The sequence below is a fragment of the Halictus rubicundus genome, chromosome 6, assembly GCF_050948215.1.
Source record: "Halictus rubicundus isolate RS-2024b chromosome 6, iyHalRubi1_principal, whole genome shotgun sequence".
Lineage (NCBI taxonomy): Eukaryota > Metazoa > Arthropoda > Insecta > Hymenoptera > Halictidae > Halictus > Halictus rubicundus.
The window spans coordinates 6,105,902-6,131,484 of NC_135154.1; the positions used below are offsets into that span (position 1 = coordinate 6,105,902).

The 25,583-nt window shown below is 40.5% G+C and overlaps 1 protein-coding gene across 4 annotated transcripts in view; it reads left to right on the forward strand.

Annotated features, from left to right (window-relative positions):
• Nucleotides 1-25,583, forward strand: part of LOC143355104 (rap1 GTPase-activating protein 1) — a 203,107-nt gene that overhangs the window by 64,669 nt on the left and 112,855 nt on the right. Inside the window, exon 1 of one of the 4 annotated variants that reach the window (XM_076789618.1) lies at nt 20,682-20,894. The exons of the other annotated variants lie outside the window; for them this stretch is intronic. Within the exon in view, the coding sequence (XP_076645733.1) occupies nt 20,776-20,894 (119 nt within the window). The 5' untranslated portion in view covers nt 20,682-20,775. Of the gene's footprint in view, nt 1-20,681; nt 20,895-25,583 lie in introns of those variants that run through there. 4 annotated transcript variants of the gene reach the window in all.

The window sequence follows — 25,583 nt, forward strand, 5'->3', positions numbered from 1 at the left end:
GACACGGCATCGGCCTGTCTATCAAACTATACTAAAATAAATGATCTCGGTTAAACAGAAAAAAATACAAACAAGTAGTTTTTGGCACAGAGTCCATTTGATAAACTTGTCTGAAATTAGTTACCTCTTCCAATATATCTCACGTTAAAACATCATCAAACATTACACATTAATAGTTCAATGTATAACAATTTACTTGAAATGTCAAAATTGAAACGCGTAGAGAATCTGTGAAATACCCGCGGTCATGACAATGACAATAAACTGCGAGTGATAATGTCCCGTCTTGCCACAAATGTGGCATAAAAAATAACCGACCGGTAATGGTTTAAACATTTGATCGTTTAATCAGGAAATATTTCATCTTATTACGCATAATCTCCGAGGGTACAGAACACTCGAAGAAATTGTAGAACTTCCGAGAGGCAATTAAGGTAAAGGTATCAGTAGTTGACCAGTTAAGAGAAGTTTTTCACGCGAACAACAGTAACCGCTTGCTCTGTCATCAAACAGCGACAGTCGATGCCCGAAGACACTCTTTAAGTCTTCTAGATTATGTAACAATGCCACTTTTTAAAAAAAGTTTACTTATACAAATTTAAGAAACATATTTAAAAATTCTGTAATTGCTTCAGAAGTTGACCACTCTTAAACATGAAAAATCTAGTAATTGACCTTCTCTTCGTTAGTAGTTGGCCACTTATACTAGAAAGAGGGTTAAAGCAATAATGTTGGGAATCATTTTAGTATCATTTAGTTTCAACAATTACTAGCACAAATTACAATTAAAGAATAAAATAAGAAATAAAATAAATCAATTCCATAAAAAGTTCAATTCAGGAACAGAGTAGACGTTGCGAGTTCTGCTCGATTTCGTGGGCTTATTGATATGCACATCAGGCTTGTCTGGCCACTTCCATAATCGCCCGTACATTTTCATGGACGAAATAGTCGCTTTTGTTTTAGTTACACGAAGAATTTTTCCAAAAAAAAAAAATTTCATCGTCTCTTCAGAATAATTTCTAAAGGAGCCCTTGATAGGAGGCATCTCTCGATAAGTAATGAAATAACTTCTGAAATAAATAATTAAATAAATGCATTTTAATTTTCCGTTGGCATTTATAATGTCACGCACATGGCTGTCTTAAAAGACACTGATCAATACTTGACCGTGAATGCAATCAATAGTTGACCATGTGGTCATCCTCTAAAACACAGCATGCTACAAAATTTATAATTATCTTTTGTACTCTTAACAATCGTAGACGTAAAATGGATACATTATAAGTCGTAAACAAATTTAAATGAGTCACGTTAGTAATTGATCACGCCTGTCAACTTCTAAAAATTGTTCAAAAACAATATTCAGTATTTGACCACCTAATAAACTATTGTTTTTCAGGTTAGAATAACAAAAACAATGCATTTATCACATATAAAACTCTGTGAGAATATAAACAGCAAATAATTCGGTCGCGAAAGGTTCACAACGTATAGATTTCTTTCCCTGAACCGTACAGCTTTTCTTAACAGAAACGTTAAGGAAATAGAGATATATCAGCATATTACTAACCTTAATGAATTCAAACGTCCGTTATTACTATGCATACTTCACTTCGCATGCAATTCTTTTGAAATTTACACAACAGATAGCATGTCATCCGAGATTCACTTTCATCAAAAGTGCACAGCTCATAAAAACCTTATTTTTTTTATGTTTTTCTATAAAATGGTCAACTACTGGTACCTGGTCAACTACTGGTGCCTTTACCTTATGCGTTCGAGGGCTCTTCAGAGCCGACTGTTTAAAGATTCATTCGAACAAATCGATGCATCGATTCCTTCGATACAGAAAGGCGCATTCCGTAAATGGAATTTACGATCGACAATTAAACGATCGATTCCACTTCTTACGTTACGTATATCGCGGTAACGAACATTTGTAACGGCAACGAATAGTCTGGTGCATGTCTAGGAGTGAAAGCGATTTATCTGTTATAAACCGGTATAAAAGGCCCAAGATCGAATGATAAAGCGTTTCCATTCGGTATCGCTCTGCAGTGACAATTGTTATGCATAAATACCTGGGCTCGCGTTACGCAAAACGACCGGCACGCAACGCAGCGCAACGCAACGCAGCGCGCAACTTCCAACGAAAGAAACTCGAAGGCGTATCCGAGCTTTTACGACTTTCCCGCAAACCACATTACTGCCAGCTCGATTGATTTAACGTCAGCCAGTGCGCAACAGGTGTTTCTAGTCGACGCATTGTGCGATTTTTCTCGAACAACGCCTGTTCGTCATTTTCGCGTTTTTCGGCTGACCACTGCGATATTGTGCATCGCGATAGACAAATTTTTTGCGATAAACCTCGATGCTCCAGACGAAATGATTCACTTAAAAATATTTGAAAAATGTTAACAGAAGAATTGTGCCCATAATTATGAAAGTGGTCCAAGTCATATATTTCTTGTTTCGAGATATTTAATGAATTGCATTTGAATAAATTAAAAAATATTTTTACATTATGCGACATTTTAATTCATAATTTTATTAGTCTCGATTAATGGAATTTATTATCAATATGAAATTTTGTGCGAATTTCATACGAAAATGTTGTTTTGAAAGTTTGAACTGACAGACCATTTTCAAAATTAACTGAATGTCCTATAAATGACTTAAAGCAATAAAGAACTATGAGTTTTATTTGAAACAATAACTTTAATGAAATAATTCATGAACATTTATTAATTATTTTTAAAAAGTGGAGGGATGTATGGTAGTAAACACATAATATATTTATGTTTTTCTTTCGTTACTGGTCTAGTGGTGGTGCATAATGGAAGTAATTTAATATTTCCGTATATTTTTGGTCTTCCCCTTTTAGGCGAAAGATCCAAAACGTGGAATTTAGAATCATCTAAAGAGGTTTTATAGAACATTTTATAAGGTTCATTTTTCAAGAATCTCATCCATTGAATTTGCAGCCAAGAGACAGATTCGCCCGCGATATTTTTTACTCTTTTTGTTATTGACTCTTCTAGTGATTTCGTTGAAATAAAATCCGGCTGCGACATTCGTTTTATCGAAAATGTATTTCTTCTTCTACACTTTTCTATCAATTCATAATAATGCTCAGGGTTGTATAAGTAATTTGCTTTTTCTATTTTCATTTCTATCAACCCAAAATCACGGTCATTCGGTTGAAAGGAATGACCCGATACCAAAAATTTGTGGTCTACCGTTTCAATATTATTATTTCATGACTGAGCAATTTTCATCCATGTCAATGCTACTTTAATGTTACGATTTTGGCCTGAACATATCTGTTGACATAGTGGTAAAATATGTAAATTATTTGCCGCTAATAATTAGTTCCGAAGAGCCCAACTGAATTATATCGTTAGATAAACCGGAATGAATTGTCGTTTCTGTTATTATTTGATTGTCATTTATCGGCTTATTATGTAGTTCAGAAACGCGTCACAGAGGGCCACGCGCCATTTTCAAGTTATGTTTATATAATTTCTTCAAATTTTTGACTTAGACCACTTTCATAATTAACACTAAATGAATTCCATATAATGTTGAAATTACAACCACTATCTAATGGTTCATTTTTGACGATATCGTAAAAATTACATTGAATAAATGTAGTTTAAAATAATGTGGTATGAAATAACTGATAAACTCATGTTTTAAAATTTTGACTTAGACCGCTTTCATAATTATGGGCAGAATTGACGGTGCGGTGCGCGATTATTAAGACAAAGGGGAAAGATTGTAACTAGAACACTGGTTAACGTTATTTGCCAATTTGGACTCGCATTCCCTCGATCATAGCCCGCTTCCTCGCGCCACCGCCAAGTGTCTTTACACCTCGTTAGTCACTGTCTCGGAGAAAACGGACGTCAGGTCGATTTACGATCCGCCGACAGGAAGAAGGATTTCCATCCTGGATCAAGTATACTCATTCGTTTTATCTGCGAGTGCGAGCAAAGACGGAAAATAATGTGCCGTTCGCACGGCTCTTCCAGCCGCGTGTCATACTGTCTCGTATTTTTTAACGGATAGCAGAAAGGATTGATGGATCTCTAAACGATCGGTGAAAACGTGGTATTAATCTTTGTCTCCAGATCTACGATACAATGAAGCTGGGGATCAAGTTCTTTTTAACGAGTACGGAAACACGTAACAAGATTATACGTGTTTTAATTTTCTCGTAACTTTTACTCGAGCCAATTATCCGATTAAAAATTACTGTAATGCACTTTCCTTCCTTTTCTTCGTGCGTTGCAAGTAAAGCTCTTAAGAAATGCCACTTCAATTTAAATTTACTTCCTTTCTTAATACGTTTAATAGGTTGAAAGTAATATAACAGTACTTTTAAGTTCTTCTCGTGTTTTTACTGTTTTAAATTACTCTAGCTTCTCTATTGCCTAAGCGGTCACACGTATTACGCGATTCCATGAATTTTTCGGGCTACAGTTCGCAACGGTGACACACGTGCCGAAGCGTAAGGTCAGAAAAATAATTTCCGCTTCCGGCTTTCCGATACAAACGTCGTTCGCGTCGGACAGGGAGGAAATTTCGAAGTGTCCGTAGATCTTGATGCGCACGCTAGCACTGATTTAATTTGCCGGAAATCGTGTGTCGGAAACGGGAGCGAGCGAACCGTCCGTTCCGATCTCGGGACGTGATTCGAATAGCACTGTCGCTGTTTACCTGCCAGTTGACCCTCGTTACACCGAGCTGTTGCACCTTCGCTAAAATCAAACGCGCGTTTCAACCCTTCCAATGGAATCTCGGTTACTAAATCTTTTACCAGAAATTTATTTACATTTTACTCGCAAATCAAGCTCGTCCAGCCGTAACATGTACGAGAAAAAGTTGTTTCGAATTGTACCCCCAACGACACATTCGAAGGTCATTACAATAACTGTAGCACTTCTCCGCCATTCCGAGTACGCTACTTTCTCTTTTCAAAGGATATATGTATGTAATTGTATTTTTTGAAGTCCAGTTTCCATCATCCTAATACAAACATTAAGATATTTAATTACAATAAAATTCGGTGACCCTGAAGCTACAATCTCCCGGAACGGATGTTCCCGAAAGAAATTACGGACAACGATTTATGGTCGAAGATGCAATAATGTTCGCGCAAGGCAACAAATATTGCAATCTTCGCCAAAAAAGGCTACATTTTATGGTTGTTCGTTATAACCCATTAATTAATCCGCCCATGTAATTTACAATTACCACCGAGAGTAGACTATTTTGCAATCAGCTTAATGAATTATCCGTATCCCGAGTGTATAATTACAATTAACTCTCTAGCTACCGAGTAAAAGCATCCGATGCGTTCACTTCACGACTGCCTGTACCAACAGGTAATAAAATATTTTATACCAGTCCGATTGTAAGGTAAAAGGATGTTTTTTGTGCGACTCATTAGGAGCAAACCGCTTTTTTCAATATGCCTGTTACAGACGCAAAAAGAAGAGCATGTAAATACGCGCAATTAAGAAATGTGTCCCAATTACATTTATCAGGATCGTGGAGGGGGGTATCGTAAAATTATACGACTGTAAACGAACGATTGCAAAATAGCATTTGTAATATTTTCCGATGTGAATTTGCGAAGCTTATGAAACGATAAAGCTTCGCGCACGAACAAAGTAACACAGCGAAATAAGTAAATCGGCGCTGAGGATGGAATGTAATTTTTGAAGTATTATATTCATCACGGATAAAGTCATCGATTCGCATCGAAGCGGAGATATTAAGATCGCGATCATTACGGTAATTGAATTGTTAACGACAAGACATTCTCAAATGCGACTGTATCTCCGCCTATGATTTAAGAGTGAACGGAATAAGCTGTTACACACTTTCTTTAACTATCTAGTAAGGACAAGCCACCATAATTTAAAGTTATCGCTCGGTGTGCTGCGAATAAACAGGTTATGCCTGTGACCAACGCGAGATTTAGATCGGTGGTCTTAATTAAATAGATCGGTCGCGTTTCCCTCATGCGAATCTAAGAAAACTTATTTATATAGAGCAGCCAGATGAACTCTATAGTAGCTCAATAAATAATTTAAACTCTTTTGTAAACTCAGTATATCAGAAAATATTCGAACTAACGATCTTCCAACGCAAATAATTATACTCGTATAAACGTTTCTGATGGATTTTATATTATTTTGTACTGCTAGAAAATTTCTTCTGCATTAACAATCATGTCATAGTTGTACAATATTCTGAAGACTCTTCTAATGTAATATTCACTACGAATTTAAGTATTTTAAATTGCACTTTGTACTAGGTTATTAGGGTATTTATCAAAATTTAATGTTTTATGTTGCAGGTAAGAATTTGTGATATCTTGCAAACAAAATATTCTTCCGGAACGTTTTGAAACAACAACGGTGCCACGTTCAGCGGAAAAGTAAGTTTACTGAATTCGCTTACAGTGGCCCACCTGTCTAGGTGGTTTTCATTATTTGTATTTCCGTGGAAGATGAGTTCGCGTAAATTGAAACCGCGTTTAAAAAAATCCGTGCAAATGAACCGCGTAAATGAAGTGTCGCGTAAACCAAGAGACGGGTGCAATGGAATAGACGCAACGTAATAATTACATTTTCGTGTTGCGTTTCTGTGAACTTTCCAGTTCCGTTGCAAATGTGTTATGCAGCCAGCTTTTCCGCAAAAATATTATGCCTGATACGAATATGTCCGGACCTTTATCTTTCTCATTATATTTTTCCACAAAGAATTGTCTGCTACACCGTCGCAGCTGGAATGTTATATACAAATGCGTGGAAAAACTGTTATCTCGCACAGAATTCTGGGTCGGAAGATTCGGTAGCTACAGGGCTGAACGAAACAACGTACTGATTCACACGACCTCCGGACTCGGTACAACATTTCGTAGGACACCCTGTATATCGCGTTACGTTTCACAAATTTTGCAATTTTAGCGACGGATAAGCATTGCTCACTCAAATGAACTCTGACACTCGGCATGGGGCGCGAGCGAGCGGCACCACACAGCCAAAGGAGGGAGGGGGGGGGGGGGGGAGTGTCACGATCGAAAAAGTAGCTTCGCTCGGAAGTTTTGTTCGAAATCGACTGACCCTTCGTCGTCATTAATAACACAATACGTCTGTCTGTCGCACGCGCATCATTTGGCCGTCAGTGTCCCCGTATTCGTCGGGTGTGCCGCGTGTGCGTGCGGCGACCGTATAAAAGCGAAGAATTTGATACCCTCGTTTGTAACAGGTTTCTATGGAACCTCCCTTCATCTTTCTTTAACCGTTCTGTCCCCCCCCCCCCACCCCTCCCCCTTCCTTTGACCCTATTTCCGAAGCACGCGTTCCAATCGTTTCGTTTCCGCTCCAGAATGCTGTGCGCGCGAGCGCGCGTGCATCATTCGCACCCCACGGAAATGCACGCGCTGCGATCCGTTTATCTCCCTACGAACATTAAATACGGATCAGAGTGTTTGATGGCTCTAAAGTGGCCAGCTTAAATTCTCAAAAAACAAAGAATTAACTCTGCCCTATAATGGAGTTTTCTCTGCGTGCGGAATTCGTTATTACTATTTTTTCTTTTTGGGAAAACATTAGAAAAATGCTTCGGAATACGTACGACCGGATTTTACATCTCTTCTGATTCTGCAAACAAAACATGTCTTGCACATGTAAAAAGGTGTCTTGTATTTACAGTATCTTTCGAGGAATTGACGTCAGCTGGACGGGAGCTAAATATAAATTAATATCTTTTACTAGTAATTTTAACGTAGCGAAAATAATCTATTAATACTGTTAACGTCTTTTAATCTGTTCACTGTTTTAAATCGCACCTACTCATTTTTGTCAAAAATGCATAAAATTCGGAGTCTGATCAGGTATTTCTTTTGCGCATAATGGACGTCTTTACATTTGCCCGTAGCATTAACACTTTGACTGCCAAACTAGAAACCTAAAAAATTCCATAAAATCAAAGTACGTTATTTAACACTAGGTTTACGGAGCGCTAAAAGTGACTATTTTACACATTACTTTATAAAAGTAACGCGAATGTGCTCCCCAATTTTTAGCCATTTCCTTTTAATAACACATATTCAAAGAAATAAATTTGTTGAATAATTCCTCGTGGATGTATCTTTAGAATCTTAATAATTGTGAATTAAAAATATTAAAACCCGTCATTGTGACGGGTCCCGTAAATCTAGCGTTAATGAAATAAAAATTGAAAAATCAAATGTATGATATTGAGTAGTCACCCAACCTTCTTGCATTTTACAGATCCTAACCGGTAGAATGAATATATTAACGTGAAAATTCATTTTAAAACCTGGACAAATAATTCCGTCACCCACATTTGGCTGACATGGCAGCCAACGTGTTAACGAAAACATTTTCCGTCGAATATGCGAGCGATTATCGTGACAGACGTTTGCCAGGGGTGGCGGAAAATCGCGCGAAGATAATCGGCCTCAAACAATACAGAACATCCCGGTGGTGGTCTTTTTCGTACGTTTCGATGCCCTTTTTGGCCAGCTGCCGCAAAAATGCGATAATGTTTAGCGAATCCACGGTACATACGCACGTGGAATCGCCTAACCAAACACGATCGCAGCCGCGCAACTTGACAAAGAGGCGTTCTCGAGGCTCTCCTCGTCTCCCCGCCGCTGGATCGCAACGTGGACCGAAAACGATCGAGTACGCGTTACATTATTATTTCGATTGTTGGTTCGCCACGGTGCGTGCCCTCCCTCGGATTCCATCCGCGCGGCATTCCGAATTCGGGCAGCCGCGCCGGCGGCTCGTGTCAAAATTCGTCAAGGCCTGTCAAAACGTAGACGCTCCCGTCGAAAGGGTCACCTACCCCTTCCGCGCTCCCTTTTGTTTTCACCTTCCTCGAGCGTCACTCCACTTTTTTTCTTCTTCTTTCTGTTTTCCCCCCATTATCCGCCATTCCCCTCCCCTTTGCTCCGGCCTCGAGGGGGGAGTTCGGATTTTGGAACGAACTTCCGTTTGCGTCGATTGTGCCGCGTCGGCACTCTCATTCTGGAATCCTGATTTTCGGTCCCCGTAATCCGCTCAAATTCTCAGCCGTCATTGCAAGCTCGGGTGAATGCACGTGTCCAATTTACCCAGCTTGTACGTATCGAGGTGCATTCGTAATCTCACGGAAAGCGGCACTCAATAGTATAATGGCGCCATCTTTTCCTTTCTTCTCTTTTCTTTTGTCTTTGGTATACTTCTGTACAGTTTCGCGTGCGTCCTTCTTTCATGGCTGCATGGTCGGCATGTTTCTCGTGGGATAATAATGCTTGTATATATTTTATTTGAATACGCGCAATAGTTTTGCTTACAGTTTATTTTGCAGAGATTGTAAAATAGCTTTCTCCACAAGTATACTCTTGTCAGGGTAAATGTAGTATGGGACAACGTATGGAGCGTAGAACGTCAGTATTACGCTTTCTTTGACTTAAGTTATGCGCGCGCGAAATTGGTGGATCGGCAGTTAGTAGTTGTTAACTAGAAGCGGAAGTCGAAACTGTAATTTAGTTACTCTTCAGTTTCGCTTTACAGTGTAGAGAGTCACCCCTTACATTTTCTCCCACCTGTTGCCAAACACTCTGTACGAACGCGGGTCCAAATGTACCCTGCATTCGCAGAGCGAGGGTCACGCGGAGGATGTATAGAGCCTAATTTGAATATTCGAAAACTTGTTAATGTCTGCGATCATTTCAAAACTCCTCTACCAAATATCTATTGGCTTTGAAAATGAGTTTTCAGAGACATTTACACAAATGAACAATAAGTGAATATAACTGTGTCAAGTAAAAATAGAAGATACCGAAATATTATTATAATATTAGTATGTATTGCGAGTTGTCAGTTTCCGATCACTATCTTATGCAATGTCAGAATCGCCGACATATCTGTTAAAAGTAATTTTAATTTTAACTTTCACTTACTTTTCAGTTAATATATGAATATTGCCTTTGCATCATTTTCTGATAAACATTTTGGTCAGTTTCATCTGGTTCTTCAAATTTTCTAAATTGACTTCTAGAAATTCAGATTGCGAACGAGCACAAAAATTTCACGGACCAACCCGAGTCACGACCGACCCGAGTTTACCGACCCGAATATATTATACAAAAAGACAAATTGCAATGGCTTTGGTGTTCTTCGTGCGCAGCGCCGGCTAAGTTCTTTGTTATATTTTACAAAGTTTATGTACCGCGTGGCTTTCTTAATGCACGTACATAGCCGGTGTATGTATCACAATGAACACGACGCGTTACGTAACGTCTTTTATTGTTTTTTTTTCTTCTTCTTCTTCTCGGCCAGGTCCGCAGCGAGACAAGCGAGTATTTCCCGCGCGCAAGTTCCCCGAGTGCATTGTCCTTTCTTGCGCCGGTACACGCAAGATAAGCGAATCTCGGGGAAATAACGAATATCATTTTCATATTAATGAGCATTGTGATTCATAATACAGGTTATCGCCTACGGTATCTACGTTATCGCCGCAAGACCGGCGGCGGCGTGGCTGTATTCACGCCTCTTCGTTTATCGCTATATTGCGTCCGCGCGTACACTGCTAATCTCGTTGTTTACGAAATCTGCCATATAAACCATGGCGGTGTGTACGGCTTTGTAACTTTTTCACGAGAGAGAGAGAGAGAGAGAGAGAGAGAGAGAGAGAGAGAGAGAGCGTCGCACGCCCTCTTTCATAGCGCCACGACCTGCATATCGCAATTCCTATTTTATTGTCGCGTTCGCGTCGCAACTCCATGTTCGACATTTCCTTTTGCAAGTCGCGTCAGATTTGTTAACGAAAGAAACTTTCGGGTTATTTGACACTAGGTTTACGGAGCACTGAAAGTGACTATTTTGCATTACTTTATCAAAATAACAAGAACGTGCTACCCACATTTTGAGCAATACGTTTAAAATAATATATACTCAAAGAAATAAATTTGCTAGATAATTTCTCATGTATGCATGCTTGGAATCTTCATAATTTTAAATTAAAAATATTAGAACCCTTTCATTTTGACGGGTCCCGTAAACCTAGTGTTAAAGCACTAACCTGCTTCAGAGAACGACGTTTGGGCAACCATTTAAGGGGGTGTGCTACCCTGTAAGCCTAACAAAATAGAATAAATTATAAACGTTTCTTTTCTTTCCGTAGTGTACGATTTTTTAATAATTTCTAAAATGGCCACTGTCAAAAGTAGATGTATCTTTCTCGCCGAGAAAAATCGTCTTTAAACATTTACAAAAATTCAGCGAATTAAGATATCAGAGAAAGTTAGAATTTCTTTATTTTTCCCGTGGCGATTGGCGGTGAAACGACTAATTTTAGCAAAATGGATGGAAAAATGCGTGGCTGTTAATGCGTTCCACAGAGTTGTAATTACTTAACGTCCAGATTATATCTTTTTCATTGCTCTGCGGCGTTCCTCGAAAGTGCTGCTAAGGCAACAACGAAGCAAATATTGTTCTATTAATATCATGAAAAAATCTTGATGATATCGGTTCGAATTAAGCGCAGTACCGATTTCCAAGATCGTTTTTTGAATAGCCTTTCTCTTCTGTTCGCTCGGGTGAATGTTGAAGCTTTTAATTGTTCGAGGCATACCTCGTTTGTTTCCCTTGTTAGAAGATTTCGCTGTGCCCGAGGAGAGGAACTTCCGTTGAATTTTAATCGCGCGATCAGACGTCGGGCATGGTGTGCGCCGGCTTTATAGCTTTCGCCCGTTTAGCGCGTTTTAATACACTCGCATAGTTTGCTCGCATTAAGCGAGTGCATACCGCCGCAGAAACGGGACAGGTTTGGCGAATGGATATGTACGAGTAGGTGAGTAGGTAGGTAGGTAGGTAGATAGCTAGGGCAAACGACTGTCCTCGTGTAGGTAGAGGGAGCGTGTGCGCACATTAACGCACACGTGCTCGCGCGGTAATTTGAAATGGACGCGCAGGATGCAACCACCGACGGGAATAATAGATATCCACGCCGTAAATGCCAGTTATTATCAGTTTACACAGAAATTCCTACAATTAATTTGCGAGAATCTGTGATATACTCGAGTGTGTAATGGATACAGACACGATCAGCTTCGGCGAAACCAATATTCGCTAATCTTAAAATTTTTATGACTTATTTCTCTGCGTCGGACGCGCCTGTGCGAACTTACTTCCACGCGGTATCTGCAACTTATCGAATGTCACAGGTTACATGCATAAAAATATTCACATTTCATCGTTTATCGCTGCCTTTTCTATTCACCGTGTAATCAATGGTCAGTTATTTATCATTTCGTAACAGTGAAAATTATCGGACAAAATACGGGGGCGTTCCCGCTCGTATCCTTTATGTTCATTAATTGAAATTTTATTTTCAAGGTATAGTCTTTTTTATCTATCGTAAACATTTCTGCAACGGAGAATCCTCGAGTTTTGCAAGTTTCAACTTAAGACAGAAACTTTGAGGGAACCAGTTTCTTCTGCATTTGTGCCGGTATAATTTTATTATACGGTTTCTACCGATTAACTAACAAGATAGTTTGTAAATAAGCTACTAATTTTTGTAATCGTACACTGTTTTGCATTTAATTATTATTCGTATTATTACTTAACATGCTTCGTCAACGTTGAGAACGTCTGCAGCAACAAATCGGTATACCGAAGTACCGGTCTTACTAAATTGCTATTATATAACTGAAATGCGTGCAACTATGTAGTAACAATACAGGAACATTCGAACACTAGGAGAACCGTTCCGTTGTAGAGCCAACAACAGTTTTTAAACACTTGAATGAATCGACTCGCTGGAGTACGACTTGAAATTACAGGAGTGGGTACGCATCACAATTGATTTCTTACATAAACAATATTCTTACGGCATAACCGCCGAGTGTTGTAGCATCGTTGACTCTCATTCACTGTTGGTGCACATGCGCCTGGAACAATAGCAATCAGGCCGAAGAGCTCGCATTGTGCCCGCGTAGTTTACGAGTGCCGCACATATGCTACAGCGTCACCCGGTGTATTCCACATCGGGACAGTACTCGTCGTCATCTGTGAAAGAACCTGTAAATCACCGCCTTGACATTATTTCCGACAGTCCAGTTTTCCATCGACATTTACACGCGTCAACGCGTAAAACCCCTTATTTATAACAATCGATATTTCCCATTAAAATCGTACCGCAGTGAAAATTCGGGAGCAGATTGAATTTGTCAGACGTAAAATCACAGAGCGATGTATTAACAATTAAGTTTTTTTGAAAAAAAAAACCGGCCAAAAAACATCAATTTTTGCTGGAGAATTTTTATATACTGCGCTTTTGTTCCATGGAAAAAGGCTACATTTTATTCTTGAATAAATAAGTGTTATAGCTTACAATCCCATGTAAATGGTAAATATCAATAAAACGATTTTTTTTCTTTGCTTTCACATTCGATCATATCCGAGTGTGAAAAATTATAGCAGCATAAAATACAACGTCGCTCGAATTATCTCGAGTGTGCACAGTTTGGCCTGTCTAGCGGGCTCGAATTAACTCGAGCGTACAAGTTAAGGGGTTAAATGAGGAAAATATTCCACGATCTAAACAAAAAATATATACGGGAAACGGGAGAGAGCAATTGCATAAATCGTTTGCTTCGATAAATATCGCAGAGGATTTGGAAAAACTGCCGTAAAGATGAATAATCATGACTCCGAAAATGAACAGCCTGCGCGAAAGATCGAATTAGCGGTAGCCGCAGGTAGAACGCACTCGAATAATTGCACGCGGGAATGGTTCGATTCCGGCGGCGAATTGGGCCCATTGTCGCATACTGATTGGTGGCCGAAACGTCTGCGTCCGGTGGCTTCGAATCAAAATCACTTACGGATCGGCGGATCGCCGATTACCGGATAACAAAGGTCGGACGTTTAATTTCGGTTTCTAGCTTCCCTTCCCCCTCCCCCTTCCGCCGTCGGTCTGATTTTGCGGCCAGATTGTCAGCTTTTCCCGCAATTCCCTCGGAAATTGGCGGGATCGAGTGTCGGGCTCGCATATGTTGCGCGTGCCGTCCTGCGCGCGAACCCTCGAAAATTCTCACCTTTGTTGAAAAGGGGTTCGCGACCGCGTTTCTCCACTTATGTGGAAGTTTATGGCCCGAGGATAATGGAGCGTACCCCACGAGTCATTGAATTTTCTGCACAAGCGGAAAATACTTGAAACCACAATGACAGTTTCTTTCGCGATCGCCTCGAGGATTTCATCGAACCGGTAAAACGCATTGGACTCGAACCCATAAACCTCGACGGTGTTCACATTAACGCCGCACACGGCGCCGTTCGTTTACATAGATGGAAATTTGCCCCTCCCTTATGAATACTCAATCGACTCTACCAAAATGGTCTAATTAGCACGGTCTTGTTTTCGAGTATGGTGTTGCAAGCTGTTTATACAAGGTGTGTTCACCGCTTGCACTAAATCGCTACAAAACAGATATCTACTTAAATAAATCGTAATTCTATTCAATACGTGTAACAAGAAAAATTGTATTACGTATCGAACACTGATAGACATAATGTTCTATTCCGTAGAAAAATTCATTCAAAAAGCAGAAGGAATTGCGATGAAACAATTAGTATAGTATAATTGATAAATCAGATTATATATAATTGTACGACTGGCAAGGAAAACTTGCCTGCTTCGCATTGGTAGCTCCGCCCGAAGTCGTAAACTCTCGATTATACTACCAAGCTGAGAATTCTGACTGTAGGAGGTCGAAAATAGCCTCGATTTACACCATTGACGATTACCACCTACGGGTACCGAACCTCCTCGCTGCCAGCAATCACAGAAACATATGCATACGTGACACGGGGTCAACCTACAGAAAATAACACGCGAGAAGAAGCCGTGGGTAACTCGAGGAAGAGAGGAGAGGATTAATCTAAGAAGCGGATGGACTCACTGGCACGAACAGGGACGTCGAAAGATAAAGATATAGACGCGGAGAAAACGAACAGCAAATACTATGTCAAACGAGTGGTAGATGAATGAGTTTGAACATCCGAGCACGAGCAGCAAAACCATGTACGTCGAAAACACGCAAAGCATATTTTAGTTCATTTATTTCAACAAGGTTGTATACATATGTTTACGTTACGAATATTCAATTTGAAAAGCGTTTCAACAAAGAATTTGGGAACGCAATGCGCAGTTTTCGAATCGAAAATTTCGCGCGTTACTAACAGTATCCAGAAAATGTAATTGAAAACTAAAGAATGTAGACGATTTGAGCGACGAAAAATCATGAAGATAAAATTGATTTAGCAGAGACAACTGTAGGGTTCGATTAGAAATAATACATTACGTCAGCAACAATTCGTACCTTTATTAACCCTTTGCCCTCGAAGCTATTTTAACCCCAAAACATTTCTTCCGACCTAGAATATTTCCCTTCTATATACAGGGTGGCCCACATAACTCTGAACAGCTGAATATCTCGAAAACTATGCCATCGATTTTAAAGTTCTTAGCCTTAAATTGCATGGAACTGGAGGGCCTTTCTGACTACATAAACGTGAAGTGGCCTCCCTTCCCCTTTAACGGGGGAGGGGAGGTACCTTTGTAATTTTAAATGGAACTCCCTATAAAATGTTACATATTTAGATTCTACCGGAAAAAACAAGTCAATTTTGTCTGAAACATTTTTTTATCAGATACTTCCATGATGAGATATAACAGTTTGAAGTTTCGAGTTGTAGGTACTTGAAGCGCTCGGAAATAGCGTTATGGAATTATACGCGCTTGAGTCCTTTGCTTATTCGTGAAGAAATAAAATGTACTTTAAAGTAAATGTTCAAAATGTCCACCACGGGCTTGTAAACATTTATTTACTCGAAACATCAAAGTTGTTCTAACATTTTTTAACATTTCGGGAGTCACTGAAGCGCAAGCGTCACGTATTCTTTGTTTCATATCCTCTTTTGCCGTCGGTGGTTCAAACATAACTTTGTGCTTTACATATCCCCATAAGAAAAAATCTAATGGTGTTAGATCGGGGGATCGAGGAGGCCATTGACGAGGTCCCCCGCGACTTATCCATTTGTTCCCAAATTTTTCGTTCAAAAATTGCCTGGTGATGATTGCAAAATGTGGAGGAGCGCCGTCTTGTTGGAACCACATTTCTCTTCTAACGTGCAGTGGCACATCTTCCAAAAGTGCAGGCAAATGATTTTTTAAGAAATCACAATAACTTGCAGATGTTACAGTTTCTTGAAAAAAATAAGGTCCAATCACAAAATCTCCTATTAGGCCACACCAAACATTTAAAGACCATCGATGTTGAAAGGGAACACATCGCATCCGATTTGGGTTTTCCACGGCCCAATAATGCAGATTATGTCTATTTACATGCCCTGAATTCATAAAAGTGGCCTCATCGGAAAAAAGTATTTTGCACAAAAAGTCGTTTTCCACAACACCCTGCAGCCACTCACAAAATCTTACGCGGTGATCGTAATCTGCTATCGAAAGCTCTTGTGATAAAACCATGTGATATGGATGATACTTTTGCCGTTTCAAAATTCGTTGAATTGATGAACGACTAATATGTGATGTTTGTGCAAGTGTACGTTGACTAATATGAGGATTTAATGTAATTGCAGCAAGAATACTGGCACTATTATTTTCATTAGTGACAGCTTTACTAAGCCGCTTTTCTAAATTATGAAATATTTCTAAATTATGAAGCGCGTATAATTCCATAACGCTATTTCCGAGCGCTTCAAGTACCTACAACTCGAAACTTCAAACTGTTATATCTCATCATGGAAGTATCTGACAAAAAAATGTTTCAGACAAAATTGACTTGTTTTTTCCGGTAGAATCTAAATATGTAACATTTTATAGGGGGTTCCATTTAAAATTACAAAGGTACCTCCCTTCCCCCGTTAAAGGGGAAGGGAGGCCACTTCACGTTTATGTAGTCAGAAAGGCCCTCCAGTTCCATGCAATTTAAGGCTAAGAACTTTAAAATCGATGGCATAGTTTCCGAGATATTCAGCTGTTCAGAGTTATGTGGGCCACCCTGTATAATTTTTTCATGTTATACATACGAAAATGGTTGCTCCTACAATACTGTAATGTTTACTAATTTATTAAGCACAAACAAATTTAATAATTTAAAAAATATTTTTAATAACGACACAGCAATTTTTAGTGGTGCCTTACAGTCACCATTCGAGTGCCAAGGGTTCACACGATATCAGAAGTTTGATTCCTCCTTCTACGAGTCTCTCTGCCGCGAACAATCGACTTCCTCGAAAACCCGACGAACGGTAGTCGCTTGTTTAAATTGTACTCGTGCGCCACGGAAGCTCGGAGCACCGTAATAGAAAACGGTCTAGATTCGAAAGAAGAAAACGAGCACGGTCAGTCGCGAAGAGCAAAACGAAACTGTAACGAGCCAGAAATTGGCAAAAGAAAAACGAAGTGGCAACCGAGAGAAAGAAAAGGGACGAAAGTGGACACACGTATACACGACACGAACGAGCAGGTAAAAGAACGTGGAGGTCGAGACGGTAAGAAAAATCAAGGGAAACCGGAGAGGATCAATTTTTGTTTCGCGTTGCATGAAAACTGCGTTGATAGGAAGAATGGTAGTTAAAATGGTTGTTTAAACGATTCGTGTTCCGTGGAAACTCGGTGCACCGTAACATGTAGAAAAACGCTCGGATCGGTAATAAGAAAACCAGTACAGTTAGTTACGAGGGAAAACGAAGAAGGAGCAAACCGAAAGAAAGAAAAGGGATGAAACTGGGTTTGTATACGACACGAGCGAGCTAATAAAAGAACGTGGAAGGCGAAGGTTGGAGACGGTCAGAAAAATCGAGGGAAACAGAAGAGGAGAAAGATATTTCCTCCCTGTGAGTCCACTCGTCGATTTTCCTTTCCTAGCAGCCGTGCCGCCCTCCCCTCACCCTCCCCTCCCCTCCCCTACGTTCCGAGCGATCTGCCCCCTCCGGTGCAGTTGCGGCACTAGCCGGGGCCTTACGAGCGCGTGACGCATGCCTTCTTGTTTCATACTCGATCCGTCGGGCCTCGCGCACGTACGCACGCACGTGCGCTCTTCACCTAGGCCCATTCAAGTGTACGTGCCGGAATCCTATACTCTCCCCTGTCTCTCACCGTCTCCGTCTCTCCGTGCGTGCGTTACCAGAGAACGAACTTGGCGCGTAACTCGATCTTCGATCGGTTCTTCTTCGTCTCGTTACTTCTTACTCTTCCGTCGGCCTAACCGCGCCGGCCGCGCGGCAAAACAATCACGAAGATAATTCATCCCCCAGTGAAGAGTGCGCGATCGCCGATTTTTCGACTTCTTCGTCGCGTCGAATCTCGTCTTCCACTACTGTGGACACTTCTGGAGACTCTACCGGAGACACTTCTCGGATGTGCGAAGACCAGTGACTTTCGGAGGAACCCTCTTCTCGGTACAGTGTGCTATAAACATCCCTGTGCGATTCTTTCAGTTACACGTGCGAATTAGAAATTTTCGGCTAGTGACTTTCCGAGAAGCTTTAATTTAGGAACATTGCAAGGTGTATCGTGAACATTTTCGTCCAATCCTTTCGTTTGTTTCGGCTTGCACGGGGGGGAAAGCCCATCGCAAATTGGACACATGAGTGTATAGCTAGTGACTCTGTATACTCGTTTTTTATGTGTTACGCCATTGTCTTTCGCGTTGCTTTTGAGTATCGATGACGGACAATGTATTATCGAGACTTCGTGTAGCGTCGGCTCGACTGGTCTAGTGACTCGGAGATACTAGGTGACGTCACGCGAAGGAAAGTCCTGGTGATATTCAGGCAATATTGACGCGCGTATCTGTAAGTGTATGCTGTCTATCAGCGACTTGAAGATTTTTTGCGAGCGGCTCGAGAGCTCTTGTTGACTTTCGCGATTGGGCTCTCCTCGAGGACCCTCTGCCCGCCCCCTGTCGCTCGTCGACGAACACACTGTGTGCACGCTTCGCGTTCGACGCGACGATACGAGGCTTCATACGAAGAAACGCGAGCCTCGCGTCTGCCTCGTCGGCTCTCCGCTCGGTCACGTGTTCCCAGTGTTGATTTCATTCAAGATTAACTGTGCACGTTCGCCTCTCCCGGCGAAAATAACTAGCCTCCAATTTGCGCTGCTCCTGTGAACGTTCTTCTGCGACGTGTTATGTGTGTCGGACGGAGTTACTTGCCAACGGAAATCCTGGATAATCGAAGCAACTGGTCTCCCGCCGGATTCGAACCGAAACACAACAACAAGCTTGGACAGATGATCCGTGAATCCTCGAGTCTGGGAAAAGAAACGGCACAGTGACTATTAAGGTCGGTGATCAGTTTCCAGTGGACTCGCGGTGAAAAATTAGTTCCGGGTCAACGGGAAGGACGTGCGTTTCCGGACAATTCCGGCGAATCGTTCGACTCGCAATTTCTTGGGGAAAATATCTCCGGAGAACCGTGACCGCGTCGTCGGAAGATCGGAACTGTGCTAAGAGCAGAATTTATGGTTTCCGGTGATCGTGGTGTCGTCGGTTCATTCAGAAATTGGAACGTGACCGAAGCGATAACGGACAAGAGCGGAGTTGTCTCTTCGGCCCGTTCGGAAGCGAACGTTGTCCGTCCTGTATGTATACGTTCTCGATCGCTGAACGAGGACATCATCGTCGGCCGATAAACCGCTGGGCGGCTCTTTGTGCCGCAGATGCGAGTATCGTTCGATTCTGGTGTTTTTTCAAATTACTACAGATAATCCGGCGATCGAAATAAATCGAAGGGAATCCGGAAGTAGAAGAGGGGGTCCTCTCGACGCAGGAAATTGATGGTGCAGGAATTAGCGGAGTAGCTCGGCACAATCGGCGCTTTGTGCCTGAAATTCCAGCCGAAGGATCTCAACTGGAGGTCCGCGAACACGAGGAGCCCTCGAAACATCCACTCGAGAATCCGTACGTAACCGAAACACGTCGCTGTCAAGACCCCCTTTGATCTCGGGCAATCGGGTAGCGTGACTTCTTGCCACCGCACTTACGCTTATCGGCCGAGCGGTTCTGCCTCTCGATTAAGAGGCAAAAAGGCCACTTATAAAGGTCTCCGCGCCTTTTTCTACGGCAGGGGCTGCCTAACCGCGTACGGATAAGTTTCGCACGGTGCATTAGCCCGTGATCTAGAAATCGATTCCCGGGGAGGGGATCTCGTTTGTGAGAGCAGAAACGTGTCATGGGTGAAGGAGGAAGCTCGTCCCGTCGATGAGAGCGCTTTTGACCGGACGCCGCGCGAGCTTATCAGCGTAATAGTTGTCGGGAAAAGACGGCAGCGAAGAAAGATCGAGAGTGGGGGAGGAGAGAAGTTGATGGCGGTGGTGATGCATACGAAGAAGAGAGTCGTGGGTTGATGCCGATAGTTTTCCCTTCTCTCCGATAAGCCCCGCAACCGACCAGAATTATCGGCAGTAAATTATATTACTGGTTGTCGGCTAGGAAAAATTCCCGACAAAATAATTACCGTGCTCGCGGGATCTCGGAAGACGATTAATCGCGTTGGTCCCGCGTGAATCGAACTTTTTCCCGCACGCTCTCGGCGAGGGGATCGCGTTCGCGAGGTGCGTGGGTGTGGTGTTGTACCCGTGTTCGTGGGCGGTATTCAATGATCGCCGTGTTGTCGCCGATCGACCCACATCGAATTCGCCTGGATGCCAGTTTTGGACGGCGGTGTAACTAAGAAGCGAGGCGTCGACAGAGCCGCCCGCAAGATGCGGATGCGACTTTGCACCGGCTCCAAGGAGTCCTACACGCTTCTCTCCAAGAAACGGTAAATGCTCACGGTCCCTTTTTTTATTATTTATTAGGCCTTAAATGCAGGTTCGCGCGAATAGTGCACGAACTTAATCAGAAACTTTTGAGAATTATTTGATCAAATGGAAAATTGAAAGCTTAGTTGTGCGCCAGAAAATAGTAGGGGCTATGCAAAATTGCGCAAAGTGCACCTGGAGAATGTATCGAAACCTGAGCTAAATTATTGATTTGAACGGAAAGTTTGTCAAGGTTTTGTTGGATTTTCCCCGTTAATTTGACGCTTTAAGTTTCGCCTTAATTCTTATGCTGACAGAAGGCTATTAATTTAGAACAGTTTTTCAAATTACGTTTATGGAAAATACTCACGGACTCTTTTCATTATTTATCAGGCCTTAAATGCAGGTTCGCACGAATAGTGCACGAACTTAATCAGAAACTTTTGAGAATTATTTGATCAAATGGAAAATTGAAAGCTTAGTTGTGCGCCAGAAAATAGTAGGGGCTATGCAAAATTGCGCAAAGTGCACCTGGAGAATGTATCGAAACCTGAGCTAAATTATTGATTTGAACGGAAAGTTTGTCAAGGTTTTGTTGGATTTTCCCCGTTAATTTGACGCTTTAAGTTTCGCCTTAATTCTTATGCTGACAGAAGGCTATTAATTTAGAACAGTTTTTCAAATTACGTTTATGGAAAATACTCACGGACTCTTTTCATTATTTATTAGACTTCAAGTGCATGTTCGCACGAATAGTGCACGAACTTAATCAGAAACTTTTGAGAATTATTTGATCAAATGGAAAATTGAAAGCTTAGTTGTGCGCCAGAAAATAGTAGGGGCTATGCAAAATTGCGCAAAGTGCACCTGGAGAATGTATCGAAACCTGAGCTAAATTATTGATTTGAACGGAAAGTTTGTCAAGGTTTTGTTGGATTTTCCCCGTTAATTTGACGCTTTAAGTTTCGCCTTAATTCTTATGCTGACAGAAGGCTATTAATTTAGAACAGTTTTTCAAATTACGTTTATGGAAAATACTCACGGACTCTTTTCATTATTTATCAGGCCTTAAATGCAGGTTCGCACGAATAGTGCACGAACTTAATCAGAAACTTTTGAGAATTATTTGATCAAATGGAAAATTGAAAGCTTAGTTGTGCGCCAGAAAATAGTAGGGGCTATGCAAAATTGCGCAAAGTGCACCTGGAGAATGTATCGAAACCTGAGCTAAATTATTGATTTGAACGGAAAGTTTGTCAAGGTTTTGTTGGATTTTCCCCGTTAATTTGACGCTTTAAGTTTCGCCTTAATTCTTATGCTGACAGAAGGCTATTAATTTAGAACAGTTTTTCAAATTACGTTTATGGAAAATACTCACGGACTCTTTTCATTATTTATCAGGCCTTAAATGCAGGTTCGCACGAATAGTGCACGAACTTAATCAGAAACTTTTGAGAATTATTTGATCAAATGGAAAATTGAAAGCTTAGTTGTGCGCCAGAAAATAGTAGGGGCTATGCAAAATTGCGCAAAGTGCACCTGGAGAATGTATCGAAACCTGAGCTAAATTATTGATTTGAACGGAAAGTTTGTCAAGGTTTTGTTGGATTTTCCCCGTTAATTTGACGCTTTAAGTTTCGCCTTAATTCTTATGCTGACAGAAGGCTATTAATTTAGAACAGTTTTTCAAATTACGTTTATGGAAAATACTCACGGACTCTTTTCATTATTTATCAGGCCTTAAATGCAGGTTCGCACGAATAGTGCACGAACTTAATCAGAAACTTTTGAGAATTATTTGATCAAATGGAAAATTGAAAGCTGAGTTGTGCGCCAGAAAATAGTAGGGGCTATGCAAAATTGCGCAAAGTGCAGCCGAAGAATGTATCGAAACCTGAGCTAAATTATTGATTTGAACGGAAAGTTTGTCAAGGTTTTGCTGGATTTTTTCCGTTAATTTGACGCTTTAAGTTTCGCCTTAATTCTTATGCTGACAGAAGGCTATTAATTTAGAACAGTTTTTCAAATTACGTTTATGTAAAATACTCACGGACTCTTTTCATTATTTATCAGGCCTTAAATGCAGGTTCGCACGAATAGTGCACGAACTTAATCAGAAACTTTTGAGAATTATTTGATCAAATGGAAAATTGAAAGCTGAGTTGTGCGCCAGAAAATAGTAGGGGCTATGCAAAATTGCGCAAAGTGCAGCCGAAGAATGTATCGAAACCTGAGCTAAATTATTGATTTGAACGGAAAGTTTGTCAAGGTTTTGCTGGATTTTTTCCGTTAATTTGACGCTTTAAGTTTCGCCTTAATTCTTATGCTGACAGAAGGCTATTAATTTAGAACAGTTTTTCAAATTACGTTTATGTAAAATACTCACGGACTCTTTTCATTATTTATCAGGCCTTAAATGCAGGTTCGCACGAATAGTGCACGAACTTAATCAGAAACTTTTGAGAATTATTTGATCAAATGGAAAATTGAAAGCTTAGTTGTGCGCCAGAAAATAGTAGGGGCTATGCAAAATTGCGCAAAGTGCACCTGGAGAATGTATCGAAACCTGAGCTAAATTATTGATTTGAACGGAAAGTTTGTCAAGGTTTTGTTGGATTTTCCCCGTTAATTTGACGCTTTAAGTTTCGCCTTAATTCTTATGCTGACAGAAGGCTATTAATTTAGAACAGTTTTTCAAATTACGTTTATGGAAAATACTCACGGACTCTTTTCATTATTTATCAGGCCTTAAATGCAGGTTCGCACGAATAGTGCACGAACTTAATCAGAAACTTTTGAGAATTATTTGATCAAATGGAAAATTGAAAGCTTAGTTGTGCGCCAGAAAATAGTAGGGGCTATGCAAAATTGCGCAAAGTGCACCTGGAGAATGTATCGAAACCTGAGCTAAATTATTGATTTGAACGGAAAGTTTGTCAAGGTTTTGTTGGATTTTCCCCGTTAATTTGACGCTTTAAGTTTCGCCTTAATTCTTATGCTGACAGAAGGCTATTAATTTAGAACAGTTTTTCAAATTACGTTTATGGAAAATACTCACGGACTCTTTTCATTATTTATTAGACTTCAAGTGCATGTTCGCACGAATAGTGCACGAACTTAATCAGAAACTTTTGAGAATTATTTGATCAAATGGAAAATTGAAAGCTTAGTTGTGCGCCAGAAAATAGTAGGGGCTATGCAAAATTGCGCAAAGTGCACCTGGAGAATGTATCGAAACCTGAGCTAAATTATTGATTTGAACGGAAAGTTTGTCAAGGTTTTGTTGGATTTTCCCCGTTAATTTGACGCTTTAAGTTTCGCCTTAATTCTTATGCTGACAGAAGGCTATTAATTTAGAACAGTTTTTCAAATTACGTTTATGGAAAATACTCACGGACTCTTTTCATTATTTATCAGGCCTTAAATGCAGGTTCGCACGAATAGTGCACGAACTTAATCAGAAACTTTTGAGAATTATTTGATCAAATGGAAAATTGAAAGCTTAGTTGTGCGCCAGAAAATAGTAGGGGCTATGCAAAATTGCGCAAAGTGCACCTGGAGAATGTATCGAAACCTGAGCTAAATTATTGATTTGAACGGAAAGTTTGTCAAGGTTTTGTTGGATTTTCCCCGTTAATTTGACGCTTTAAGTTTCGCCTTAATTCTTATGCTGACAGAAGGCTATTAATTTAGAACAGTTTTTCAAATTACGTTTATGGAAAATACTCACGGACTCTTTTCATTATTTATTAGACTTCAAGTGCATGTTCGCACGAATAGTGCACGAACTTAATCAGAAACTTTTGAGAATTATTTGATCAAATGGAAAATTGAAAGCTTAGTTGTGCGCCAGAAAATAGTAGGGGCTATGCAAAATTGCGCAAAGTGCACCTGGAGAATGTATCGAAACCTGAGCTAAATTATTGATTTGAACGGAAAGTTTGTCAAGGTTTTGTTGGATTTTCCCCGTTAATTTGACGCTTTAAGTTTCGCCTTAATTCTTATGCTGACAGAAGGCTATTAATTTAGAACAGTTTTTCAAATTACGTTTATGGAAAATACTCACGGACTCTTTTCATTATTTATCAGGCCTTAAATGCAGGTTCGCACGAATAGTGCACGAACTTAATCAGAAACTTTTGAGAATTATTTGATCAAATGGAAAATTGAAAGCTTAGTTGTGCGCCAGAAAATAGTAGGGGCTATGCAAAATTGCGCAAAGTGCACCTGGAGAATGTATCGAAACCTGAGCTAAATTATTGATTTGAACGGAAAGTTTGTCAAGGTTTTGTTGGATTTTCCCCGTTAATTTGACGCTTTAAGTTTCGCCTTAATTCTTATGCTGACAGAAGGCTATTAATTTAGAACAGTTTTTCAAATTACGTTTATGGAAAATACTCACGGACTCTTTTCATTATTTATCAGGCCTTAAATGCAGGTTCGCACGAATAGTGCACGAACTTAATCAGAAACTTTTGAGAATTATTTGATCAAATGGAAAATTGAAAGCTTAGTTGTGCGCCAGAAAATAGTAGGGGCTATGCAAAATTGCGCAAAGTGCACCTGGAGAATGTATCGAAACCTGAGCTAAATTATTGATTTGAACGGAAAGTTTGTCAAGGTTTTGTTGGATTTTCCCCGTTAATTTGACGCTTTAAGTTTCGCCTTAATTCTTATGCTGACAGAAGGCTATTAATTTAGAACAGTTT